This window comes from Panthera onca, chromosome A1 (genome assembly GCF_046562875.1).
Source record: "Panthera onca isolate mPanOnc1 chromosome A1, mPanOnc1 haplotype 2, whole genome shotgun sequence".
Lineage (NCBI taxonomy): Eukaryota > Metazoa > Chordata > Mammalia > Carnivora > Felidae > Panthera > Panthera onca.
Genome location: NC_138339.1, coordinates 66,029,141 through 66,042,201, shown reverse-complemented (window position 1 = coordinate 66,042,201; position 13,061 = coordinate 66,029,141). Strand labels below are relative to the sequence as shown.

General features: G+C 39.7%; 1 protein-coding gene across 8 annotated transcripts in view; it reads right to left on the bottom strand.

Moving 5' to 3' along the window:
• ZNF346 (zinc finger protein 346) overlaps positions 1–13,061 on the bottom strand; it is a 29,751-nt gene that overhangs the window by 14,721 nt on the left and 1,969 nt on the right. For 7 of the 8 annotated variants that reach the window (XM_078447168.2, XM_060635119.3, XM_078447173.2 and 4 more), the window contains exons 2-4: positions 2,655–2,758; positions 1,997–2,089; positions 96–240 (exon numbers count right to left, since the gene is read on the bottom strand). The exons of the other annotated variant lie outside the window; for it this stretch is intronic. In XM_078447168.2, the coding sequence (XP_078303294.1) occupies positions 96–240; positions 1,997–2,089; positions 2,655–2,758 (342 nt within the window). The remainder of the gene's footprint in view (positions 1–95; positions 241–1,996; positions 2,090–2,654; positions 2,759–13,061) is intronic. 8 annotated transcript variants of the gene reach the window in all.

Sequence of the window (13,061 nt, the reverse complement as noted above, 5' to 3'; positions counted from 1 at the left end):
AGTCTGTGGCCCTAGGCATTGCATTCTGGACATTGGCATTGGTGCCCTGAGGATGGGAGGGGTACCGATACAGCACTACTCAGGAAAACCAGTACCTTCCACCTTAGTGGATTGCTGCTTCAGCTTTAAGTTCTTTGCGTGGGTCTTCCCCAGGTAGTGCGACTGGGCCACGACAGGGGAGGAAAAGGTCATGTTACAGATGGGGCAGCACTGGTTCTTGTCTTTGCTTCTGCTGTTCTTCTGGTTGGGAGAAAGAACACAGGTCTGATCACGCCACTGCCCAGCCAGAAAATCTTCCATGGTTCCCCATTGCCCACAGAAGAATGGGCATTCAAGGCCCCCTTCACACACTAACCCCAACCTACCTTTCTGGATCCTTCTCCAGCTACTTCATTTTAGGCTCTACTCACCATTCCCCACTTTATTCCCTGTTACTTCCTTGCTTTGTTTAGGTCATTCTTGCTCCTAGAATGATCTTCCTTTTTTCCTGCCTGGCATATATCTGCTTAGCCTTCAAGACTCATATATATATACGTCACTTCTTCTGGGAGACTTTTACTCAACTCAGTACACAATTATTGAGCTGCTTTGTGTGAGTATTCAGAAAATAATTAATCTTGTTCCTCCTCTGCATGCCTAGAGTACATTAAACAGATCTCTATCATAGCACTTGTCACCCAAACTGACAGTGTCATAGCTTAAGAGACTTTTCTGTGAACCAAAGTGCAGTGTTTGGGTATGGACCATTGGACTCATCCTTGTTTCCTATCCTTAGCACCCTGCTGGAGTCTGACACATAGTAGATACTCAGGATTTGTTGAACAAGCAGATATTATTTGTTGATTGTGATTACACCAGAAAACAATGTATTTCAAGCCTATGTTAAGAGCTCCCAGCCTCTCTCTGAGGTCTGATCTCTGAATAAAGTATTCATTCTAAGAGGATTTTTTAATCCTGGCACTATTGACATTTTAGAGTAAATAATTCTTTGTTGCAGAGGAAGAAGAAAGTCAGTCACTTCATTTGAACTACTGGGCCACCCTGAGAGTTGAAGTAATCAAGATACAAAGAGGTGAAGTGACTTGTCTAGGGTCCCAGAGTTGATCTTGTCTCTCTGAATTCTAAATCACAAGCAGAAGGGCAACTAGGGGATGGGTCCAGTGAATTTGGAGAAGGGATGAGCAAGGCCCTTCCACGCCTGTGAACACTGTAATAGGAGGCTATCTGTAAATTTTCATTCATTGAGCATCCATCAAGAATTGTAATTTTACCTTACAATACCCTTAAAAGGTAGGAATTATTATCTCCATTTTATGAATAAAGTACAGAGAGATTAAGTGATTTGCCCAAAGTCATCAAACCAATAAGTTGCAGAGCTAGTATAGGGCCCTAGTCTGCTACTTCTCATCCCATGACATTTGAACAACCTCCCATAAAACAAAATTAATGGTACCCTTGAGGGATTAGGATTGTTTCAGCATAATTCTCACAGTATTTCTAAGCCAAAAAGCAATGCATTTACACCTCAATCAGAACAGGCATTTGGAAAGTTGTTTCTTCCACCTGTTTATTCAAAACATTCAAGTGCTGAACTCAGCTCTTTCCCTCCCATTTCAAGAAAGCAAGCAGCCTGGCTTCCTTCCACTTTTTCTCCTTGAATAGTAAATGAGAAGCTTTTAGTCCTGCTCCAATTAACCACTGGGTGGTAATGCATAACAATGGCTCCGTATACTGAGCCGCTGTGTGTTTGGTGCTTTTGATAAATTTTCCCTCATTTTAGGTTGGAAAAATCCTAAAATGTTGATATTAACATCCTCATTTTTATGGAGGAAGAAATCAAGGCTCAGAGAAGTAACAACACTTGTCCAAGTCACACAACATGGCTAGGATTTGAAGCCAATTCAGTCTGACTCAAAGCCCACATTCTTTCCACCACACCAACCTGCCTGCTGGTTTCATCAGGAAGCGAGTGGTCTCAACATGGCAGCTGGATTACCTGATCTGAGTCTAGCTTCTTCGTTTCCCCCTTTAATGTCTCCATTCCATGGATTGCTAGGTATCTCTTCACTTTGTTGGCATGTTTTTTGCTCTGCAAGAACCCAGGAAAAAGATCAAAGATAGCCAAATGCCATTTCATATCTAACAAGGCACTCAAAAACACTAGATTTTCATTTGATTCATCCTCACAAAAATTTTGAGGAGAGGGTGGGAGAAGAAACCTAGTTTATTGAGTTCCTACTCTGTTTAAAGCACTTTAAATGCTATCAAATCTAATCTTCACAGCAATCTATGAGAAAATTATCATCATCTCTGTCGTACTGATAAGGAAACTAAGGCTGAAGATGGTGAGGTTTCTTGCCCAAGATGAGCAGCAGAGCTGTGATTCTAACTCGGTCTATTTAAAGCCAAAGTGCATACTTTCTACTACATTAAGCTGAGAAGGAAGACGTAAGTATAATGATCTTGATTTGGACGGGAGAAATGAGATGCAAAAAATTAAGTCAATCTTCAAGTCACAGTCAACATGCATGGAGGTGATGTCTGGGTGGCTAAGAAGGAAGTGAGGGCGTGGCACGGAGTGTGGAAAGTAAACTTTTTTTTTGGTGTGTGTGTGTGGCGGGGGGAGTAAAGTATTCAAAGGTACAGTGGCATACCTGGTAGTGTGCCAGCTTCTGGGACTCAGAAATTAGCAAGGCGCAGCAAACCTTACACTGAGTATTGGTAAAGAGACACTGGTTCTTCTGGATCATGTGCTCCACTACAGAGAGGAAAATAAAAAAATCTTTGAGTTAAAAACCTGCTTCAACAGTGCCATCTTTGAACCCTCTCAAACACAGGCACTGAGTGACGGAATGCCATACCATCATATCTCGGCAAAGCTTTGTCACTCCTCACCTGTTTTCATGACGCAAGCTATGTTCTCACATCACTTACCTAATTACTTACTTTACAACTTTGTGTAAGGCAATTTTCTTTACTAAGTAATTTTTTTTGAAATATAATTGACATATAACATTGTATTAGTTTCAGGTATACAATATAATGATTTGATATTTGTATATATTACAAAATGGTCACCATGATAGATCTAGTTAACATCTGTCACCATACATAGTTATAAATCTTTTTCTCGTGATGAGAACTTTTCAGATTTACTCTCTTAGCAACTTTCAAATATACAATACAGCATTAACTATAATCACCATGCTATAAATTCTTTTAAAAAGGAATCTTTAAGGGCACCTGGGTGGCTCAGTTGGTTAAGCGTATGACTCTTGATTATGGTTCGGGTCATGATCCCAGGGTTGTGGGATTAAGCCCTGTGTTAGGGCTCAGTGTGGAGCCTGCTTGGAATTCTCTTTCTCCTTCTCTCTGTGCCTCTCCCCTCCTGTTTTGTTTTTTTTTTTTCTTTCTTTTTAAAAAAATGAATCTTTAGATCATAAACTTAAACTAGATACCAATAAAAATGAAATAATTCTAGCCAGACACTGGTGACAGGCTTGGAGCTCTCCCTTAAAAGAATAAGAGAGCAGCAACTATGAAGAGAGGTGTTGAGACATGGCAGCACCTGAGACTTCTTCCCAGATAGAATCAGAAAGATTGAAAGACTTGAAAAGGGAATCATTTTTTCATTCTTTGTAAAAAAATTGTAATGATAAATTCTTTATCTTTTTATTATTTGTGAACATTTTCTGTGGAATTAAAAATGAAGCCACCCCCAAATTTATTCCACTAGAAGATCAACAGCATTTGCTGATTTTACTATTTTATTGTATTTTATTTTTAAAATATTTTATGTAATCTCTACACCCCATGTGGGGCTCAAACTCACAACCCCAACATCAAGTGTTACATACATACTCTGCCTACTGAGCCAGCTAGGTGCCCCACATTTTCTGATTTTAAGAATTTACATTGGTATAACTGTACATACAGAATTGGTTAGAAAATTGCATTGGGGTTTAGTTATTAAAAGACTAGAACATTCTTTTTGTATGGAAATAATGTGTTTATTAGGGAAACATTAAAAATTGGTTTCTTTTGAATAAATCAGAAGATTTGAAAAGAAGTTTTGGAGGATAAGTATCAATTAGAAGATGCTGCTGGATAATCTTTTACCTTCAGGAAAAAAGGTAAATTAATCCTGTTATTATATAGTAAACATAAACTATAATCTAATACCAGTTAAATGTGTATGGTACAAACCACGGTTAGGATCTTGGGTTCCCCAGGCATGCTGACTTGGGTTCAAATCCTGCCGCTGTTACTTACTGTTACTGTGTGATTTTATAGAAATTACTTAATCTCCTCCTGTGGTTTTCCTTTGTTTAAAATGAGGATACAGAAGTCCTGCCTCATCTGCAGTTTTACTTCCTGTGATTTCAGTTAACCGCAGTCTGGAAGCAGATGATCTTTCTTACACATCAATATAGTAGCCTAACGCTGTGTCACAATGCCTACGTCATTCACCTCACTTTATCTCACCATATAGGTATTTTATCATTTCACGTTACCACTGGGTAAGTACAGCACAGTAAGATATTTTGAGAGAGAAACAGAGATACCACATTCACATGAATTTTATTACAGTATATATATTTTTATTTTTAATTTTTTTTTAACATTTATTTATTATTGAGAGAGACACACACACAGAGCATGAGCAGGGGAAGGGCAGAGAGAGGGGGAGACACAGAATCCGAAGCAGGCTCCAAGTTCTGAGCGGTAAGCACAGAGCCCGACGCGGGGCTCGAACTCACAAACTGTGAGATCATGACCTGAGCCGAAGTCGGTCGCTCAACCAACTGAGCCACCCAGGCGCCCCACAGTATATCGTTATAATTGTTTTATTTTACTAAGTTATTGTTGTCAATCTCTTATTACTGTGCCTAATTTCTAAATTAAACTTTATCATAGGTATGTATGTATATAGGAAAAAACACAGTGTATATAGGGTTTGGTACCATCTGTGGTTTTAGGAATTCAGTAGGGGTCTTGGAATATATCCCCCATAAATAAAGGAGACTACTGTACTAGTAACTTGTATCTCATTGAATGTATTCTCCTTGTGGTTCTTCCATACAAAGCAGTGCAATGTCTGCTTAGTGCATGCTCACTGTCAGTGTTATATGTCAAATTCTTTTTCGGGTCCTGTGGTTCTAAGCAAATTAATTATTTTCTATGTTGTACCTGTGAAGGTTTTTTTTTTTTTTAAAGATTTTATTTTAAGTAATCTTTATGCCCAACATGGGGCTTGAAGCCCAAGATCAAGAGTTGCATGCTCCACCAAATAAGTCAGCTAGATGCTCCAGGATATTTCTTTTTTTTTAATTTTTTAATGTTTATTTATTTTTGAGAGAGAGAGAGAGAGAGAGAGAGAGAGGGAGGAAGAGACAGAATCCGAAGCAGGCTCCAGGCTCTGAACTGTCAGCACAGAGCCTGATGCATGGCTCGAACTCACAAGCTGTGAGATCATGACCTGAGCTGAAGTTGGACACTTAACCGAATGAGCCAGCCAGGAGCCCCTCCAGGGTATTTCTTATTCTATAACTTGATATGTGTTAAAATTTTTCTCACTGTTCTTGATCTGACTTTGAAACACCTAAAATCAGCTAACATATTACACAAGTTCTACACTGTAGGTACGTATGATATTAACCTGTTCTTTTTTTTAAGTTTATTTTGAGAGAGAGAGAGAGAGAGAGAAGAGGGAGAGAGGGAAAGGAAAGTGTGGGAGGGAGAGGGAGGGAGGGAGAGGGAGGGAGGGAGAGGGAGGGAGAGAACGTGAGTGGTGGAGGGGGAGGGGGGGAGGGGGAGAGAAAGAGAGAAAGAAACCACGAGATCATGACCCTACCAAAACCAAGAGTCGGATGCTCAACTGACTGAACCACCCAGGCGCCCCCATATTAGCTTGTTTTTAATCACTGGGCCCAGAGAACTAAGCCTTACCTTTGGGGAGAAGTAAAATTTCACCCAAGGCATGAGTTCTATAATGACACCAATAATCTGAGGCAGGGCAGAGTTCAGAAAACCATGAGGGGACAGCAAGCCCACGTTTTATATTTTTCACTCTGGAGCAAAACATGGCCAAGATGCCTTGGAGGGAGATTCTTGGTAGGAAACTTTTAAGGTGACTTTCCCTACTCTACAAGATCTAAAGTTTATCTATGCCAGCCCTTTTGGGCAGAAAGGCTATTGTCTGGCTGTATTTCTGCCCCTTAGAATCTGTTTATTTCCACATTTTTCTCCTATGGTGATTGGTAAATTTTTGTGAAAGAACTTGCCAGGCTCATCTGGGTTCAGAGAAACCAAGGAAAGTGGATCTGTCAACATATCTGGGCCAGAGTTAATTAATTAATTAATTTTTAAGTAGGCCCCACACTGGGTGTGGAGCCAAATTTGAGGCTTGAACTAACAACCCTGAGATCAAGACCTAAGCTGGTATCAAGACTCGGATGTTCTGTCCCAGAACTTTTATTTTAAAGGGAGAATGAGAGGCTACTCAGAATGCAAAGCTCAGAGCACCTGGGTGGCTCAATTGGTTTAGTGTCCAACTCTTGATTTTGGCTCAAGTCATGGTATCACAGTTCCTGAGATTGAGCCCTACGTTGGGCTCTGTGCTGACAGCACAGAGTCTGCTTGGGATTCTCTCTCTCTCTCTCTCTCTCTCAAAATAAATAAACTTAAAAAAAAAAAAAAAAAAAAAAAAGGATTGCAAAGCCCACAAGGGGGAGATGGTACCCAGGAGTAAGAGTCCAGCCATCCTCTCCAGACCTGGAGATGCTGGATTTCTTTCTTTCTTTTTTTTTAATTAAAGATGAAATTCTTTTACTGTTTTAAGTTTCTTTATTTCTTTTTTTAAAATAATTTGTTAATGTTTATTTATTTTCGAGGGAGAAAGAGAGAGGGAGCAGCAGAGAGAGAGGGGACAGAGGATCTGAAGCAGGCTTCGCACTGACAGAAGAGAGCCCGATGCGGGGCTTGAACCTACAAACCGCGAGATCATGACCTGATCTGACGCTTAACTGACTGAGCCACCCAGGTGCCCCAATGAAATTCTTTTTCAAAGATATTCAGAATCTGACTTCCAAAGACTAAACAGGGCAGAGACCATGTTGTTTATGACTTTGTATCCCCAGTATCTAGTATGATACCTGACCCATAGCAGGAGCTTGGTAAATAACTACTAAATGAATAAAGAGGCACCTCTCTGGCCTCAGAGTATATCCACACAGTCCACAAATATATATTCAGAATACATTCTATGTGCCAGCACTGGGGCCATATCAACAAAACACACTACAAAGTAAATAAAAAGCAAAATAGTGACAGAGAGGGAGAAATGCTATGAAAACAAAATCAGTGCTAGAGAATGATGGGGGCAACACAGTCAATGAAGACCATCTTAGGAGACATCAGCCACAAGGAGGTCTGGGGGAAATAGTATTGCAGCCTGAGACAGTGCCAAATCTCTGAGGCAGGGATGAGTTTGGCATATTCAAGGAAGGGAAAGGAGGTCAATGTGGCATGAGTATGGTGAATGAGACAAAAGTGGTAGGAAATAAAGCTGGAGAGGCAGTGTGAGGCCTACAAGATCATTTTGGATGAATACAAGGCCTCAGAAGCCATGATTTGAACTATGGATTTTGTTTTTAGTGCAAGGAGAGGCAATAAGATCTGGCTTATGTTTTGGAAAGAATACTCTGATCATTGTGTCAGTAGACTGTATGGAGATGGCAATGGAGGTTGGCAATGGAGACAGAGAAAAGTGCATGGATTTGGAATTACGTTCTAGAAGTAGATCTGATACACAATTTCTTTGATTTGATGTGAGAGAATGAAGGAAGGAGTCAAGGGTAACTCCTAGGTTTTGAACTTGAGCAACTAAACTGAGATGAGATGAAAACTGGAGGAAGACAGCCTTGGAGGAGAATTTAAGACTTTTCTTTGGCTATGTTAAACATGAGTGGTCTATCAGATATATGTGTAGAGATATCAAGTAGTCAGTTGAAGATTCAAGTCTGGAGCTCAAGGGAGAGGTCAGAACTGGAGATATAAGTTGAGAATCATCAATATATCAATCATAAATAAGGCTATGGGCTAGAAAAGAATGCCTAGTGTAGATGGAAAAGGAAAGAGGCCCTGGGATAGAGTCTTAGAGCCTTTCAAACCCTGAGAGAGAACTGTCCAGCTAAGCCTTTCCTAAATTCCTGACCCATAAAAACCATGAAAGGTTCACAAGGTTGGAGGAAGCTAAGATCCACATTGGGAAAAAGAACTTCATAAATTATCAAAATTTTGAGAAGGTGGCCTGAATGTGGATCTCGGTTGCCCTGATATCCACACATAACACTACTACCTCTCCAAAATTGGTCAGATTTGATATAAGAAATCTGATGCTTAGAAAAATCATTGGAGGGGTGCCTGGGTAGCTCAGCTGGTTAAGTGTCCAACTTCAGGTCATGATCTCACAGTTGGTAGTTCAAGCTTTGCATTGGGCTCTATGCTGACAGCATGGAGTCTACTTGGGATTCTCTCTCTCCTCTTTCTCTGTCCCTCCCCCACTCATGATCTCTCTCTCTCTCAAAATAAGTAAACTTAAAAAAAAAACAACAACAACATTGGACAGGCTGAAGGTACTAGGTTGGGCCTCCACAAATGTCTCTAGGAACAATATATGACTGTTTCAACAGAAGATCTATAGTGTCTGAGGCTTCCATCACAGCCTTGCTGGAAGTAAGAAGCTTCCATTGTCAATGACCCTACATCTCAGCCCATAAAGCTGGATAAAGGATGCTGATGCTGAAACACTGATGTAGGATGATCTCATAATCCAATGATCTTTCCTTTCTTTCTTTCTTTTCTTTCTTTCTTTCTTTCTTTCTTTCTTTTCTTTCTTTTTTCCCCCCCTATTTTAGAGAGAGGGAGAGAGAGCATGAGTGGGGGAGAGGGTCAGAGGGAGGGAGGGGAAGAGGGAGGGAGGGAGGGAGGGAGGGAGAGAGAGAGAGAATATCTTAATAGGCTCCATACTCAGCACAAAGCCTGACATGGGGCTTGATCCCATGATGCTGGGATCATGACCTGAGCCAAAGGGTCAGCCGCTTAACCGACTGAGTCATCCAGGCACCCCTCCATGACCTTTATTGACCATAACAATAGCCAACAGCCATACGAATATGGTCTTCACTGCATTTGTGTCTTCCCTATATTATGATAAGACATGATTGGCAGGATTTAATTTGTATCCATATTGTAGCCAACTAGATGTATGGGGAAGAGACTGAGATCTGGCATAGGGCTGATTTTCACAGGGTCAGTGAAGTATGGACAGAGACAGCTGGTGTAGAGAACAAGATAATTCATAAACTTAAGGAATTTAGGGAAAGTAGTATTTGGGGGAGAAAATTATCGTGACACCTCAATTCAAGTTACAATTGTCTTTGGGTGACTTAATGTGCCTTAAGTTGCCTTAGGATACTTAGGGCCAGAATAGCTGGCGTGACTAAACCATCTCCAATATTCCAATTAATGGTGAACACTGCTAATCTATAATGACTTACTACTCCTTTTTTTTTTTTAAGTTTATTTATGTACTTTGACAGAGAGAGAGAGCAAGCTAGAGAGGGGTAGAAAGAGGGAGGGAGGGAGGGAGGGAGGGAGGGAGGGAGGGAGAGGGAGAGGGAGAGGGAGAGAGAGAGAGAGAGAGAGAGAGAGAGAGAATCCCAAGCAGGTTCCACACTTCCAGCAAGGAGCTCAATGTGGGGCTCAAACCCACAAACTGTGAGATCGTGACCTGAGTTGAAACACAGAGTCGACACTTAACCAAATGAGCCACCCAGGCGCCCCATGACTTACTATTGCTTGGGCCTTAGAATCTCAACTCAGCTCCACAGAAATTCATCACTTGTCTGAAGTTGGTTCTCAGGGATAGATATAACCTATTTAGAACCCTGCTTCTTATTGCTTATTAGGAGGTAGTGGATTTCTAGGTACAGCTATAGTTAGAAAGCAGTAAACAACAAAAGATCCTAGTAAAAGCAAGCTGGACATAATCTACCAGTGGGTCAGACTGTTTAGGCAGTGTAGTCTAACAGGCAGGGTGGTCTACAAGAATGAATTGGACATTAGCCCCGTTAAGGTTATTTAGCTTCAGCACTTCTATTTTGTGAATCCATACTGTTGATGGTGTGTAAAAACTCAAATTTTATTATACAAAAAAGTCATGAAGAAAACAAATGTAATGGCATTGATGATGTGGTGTTAAAAAGTTTTCTACTTAAAATACGTATAACACAGAGTTGAGCTGAAAGCACAATAAATGAAATGAAAAAACCACTAGAAAAAATCAGTATCAGTTTCTAAGTGGCAGAAGAATCAGTGAACTTGCAGATAGATCAATAGAAATACTCAAACTGAAGAAAAGAGAAAAAGAAAATTGATAATGAACAGAGCCACAGATACATGTGGGATACATCAAGCATACCAAACAAATACATACCAAACATATATATGGGGAATCTCAGAAGAAGAGAAAGGAATGGGAAAAAAACCCACATATTTGAAGAAACAATGTCTGAAAACTTCCCATATTTGATCAAAGAAAAACATTAATCCATACAGCTAAAAGCCTCAAGGTACTCAAAATATGATAAATACCAAGAGATCTACACCTAGATACATCATAGTCAAACTACTGGAAGATAGAAACTCTTTAAAGCAGCAAGAGAAAGATGACTCATCCTGTACAGTGGAATAATTTGATTAATGACTTACTTCTTATCTGTAACAATGAAAGCCAGAGAGCAGTGGAATAACATATTCAAAGTAGTGAGAAATATCAACACTGTCAACTAATAATTCCATGTCCAGTAAAACTATCCTTCAAACAGTATGCTAAGTGACAGAAGCCAGTCACAAAAGGCCACATATTATACAATTCAATTTACATGAAACATCCAGAATAAGCAAATCTATAGAAACAGAAAGGAGATAAACAATTGTCAGAGGTGACTGCTAATGGGTGTAGGGTTTCTTTCCGGGGTGATGAAAATGTTCTAAAATTAGATAGTGGTGATGGTTGTACAATTCTGTGAATATACTAAAAACCACTAAATTATATATTTTACAAAGGTGCATTTTATGGTATATGAATTATGTATCAACAAAGATGTTATTTTAAAAAATATATACTTTGGGACGCCTGGGTGGCTCAGTTGGCTGAGCGTCCGACTTTGGCTCAGGTCATGATCTCGTGGTTCGTGAGTTTGAGTCTGGAGTCGGGGTCTGTGCTGACAGCTCAGAGCCTGGAGCCTGCTTCAGATTCTGTGTCTCCCTCTCTTTCTGCCCCTCCCCTGCTCACACTCTGTCTCTCCCCCTCTCTCAAAAATAAATAAACATTAAAAAAATTTTTTTTAATAATAATAATAATAAAAAAATATATATATATACTTTAAGACTGAAAACACAATAAAGACATTCCCAGATAAAGACTGAGAGAATTCACTGTTAGCAGGTTTGCCTTGCAAGAAATACTAAAGAAAGCCCTGCTAGCTGAAAGGAAGTGGTACTAAGTGGTAATGAATCCAGAGGAAGAAAAAAAGAACACCAGAAATGGTAAATATGTATGCCAATATAAAAGACATTATAAATATTTTTTAATATTTTTTTAATCTTTAAATAAAATCAATAAATAAATCAATAAAAAATTTTTTAATCTTTATTTACTTTTAAGAAAGAGAGAGACAGAGTATAGGGGAAGGGTAGGGGCAGAGACAGACGGAGACACAGAATCTGAAGCAGGCTCCAGGCTCTGGCTGTCAGCACAGAGTCCAACACGGCGCTTGAACTCACGAAACGTGAGTTCGTGACCTGAGCTGAAGTTGGATGCTTAACCGACTGAGCCACCCAGGCGCCCACCCCAAAAAATTTTTTGATATTTTTTTTGAAAGAGAGAGAGAGACAGAGTGTGAGTAGGGGAGGGGTAGATAAAGAGGGAGACACAGAATCCAAAGCAGGCTCCAGGCTCTGAGCTGTCAGCACAGAGCCAGATGAGGCACTCAAATCCATAAACTGTGAGATCATGACCTGAGCTGAAGTCGGAGGGTTAACTGAGCCACCCAGGTGCCCCATAAATATACTTTTTTAAATAACTTCTCTTCACTTCTTTAGAAGAGATATTGTATAAATCAATAATTATGACACTGAATAATTAGGTTTATAACATATATCAATGTAACAAATATGACAATAATAGTACAAAGGAGGGTGAGGAATGGAGCACTATTAGAGGAATGTTTTTATACATTTTATCAGATTTAAGTTAGTATTAATTTGAAGTAGACTGTGATGAGTTAAGATGCATCATATAGTCCCTCGAGCACTAAGAAAATACAATTAAAAAGTAAAAAAAAAAAAAAAAAGGGCACCTGGGTGTCTTGGTTGAGAGTCTGACTTCAGCTTAGGTCACAATCTCACGGTTCATGGATTTGAGCTCCACATCGGGCTCTGCTATCAGCACAAAGCCTGCTTCAGATCCTGTCTCCCTCTCACTCTGCCCCTTCTCTGCTTGTGCTCTCTTTCTCAAAAATAAATACATTAAAAAAAAAAAAGTATAAAAAATTGACAAAGTAAAATGGTCCACTAAAAAATACTAACCACAAAGGAAGTCAGTAAAGGAGAAAAGGAAGAACAAAATGAAAAGGAGATAAATAGCAAAATAGAAAATGTAAATCTAGCCATTATCAATAATTAAATTAAATGCAAACAGTCTAAACAGCCCACTCAAAAGCCAGAGACTGTCAAAGGATAAAAAGCAAGATCTATACAATGGGATTCTATTAGCAACAAAACATAATGAAGCCCATAATGAATGCACGGTACAACGTGGCTGAACCTCAAAAACATGCTGAGAGAAGCCAAATGCATTCATATTGTATGATTTTATTTATATGAAATGTTCAGAAAAGGCAAATTTTAGAGACAGTGGTAGCCCAGGGCAGGAGGTAAGAGTGGAGATTTAATGTAAAGAAGCAGAAATGAACTAACTGGAGTGACAGAAATAT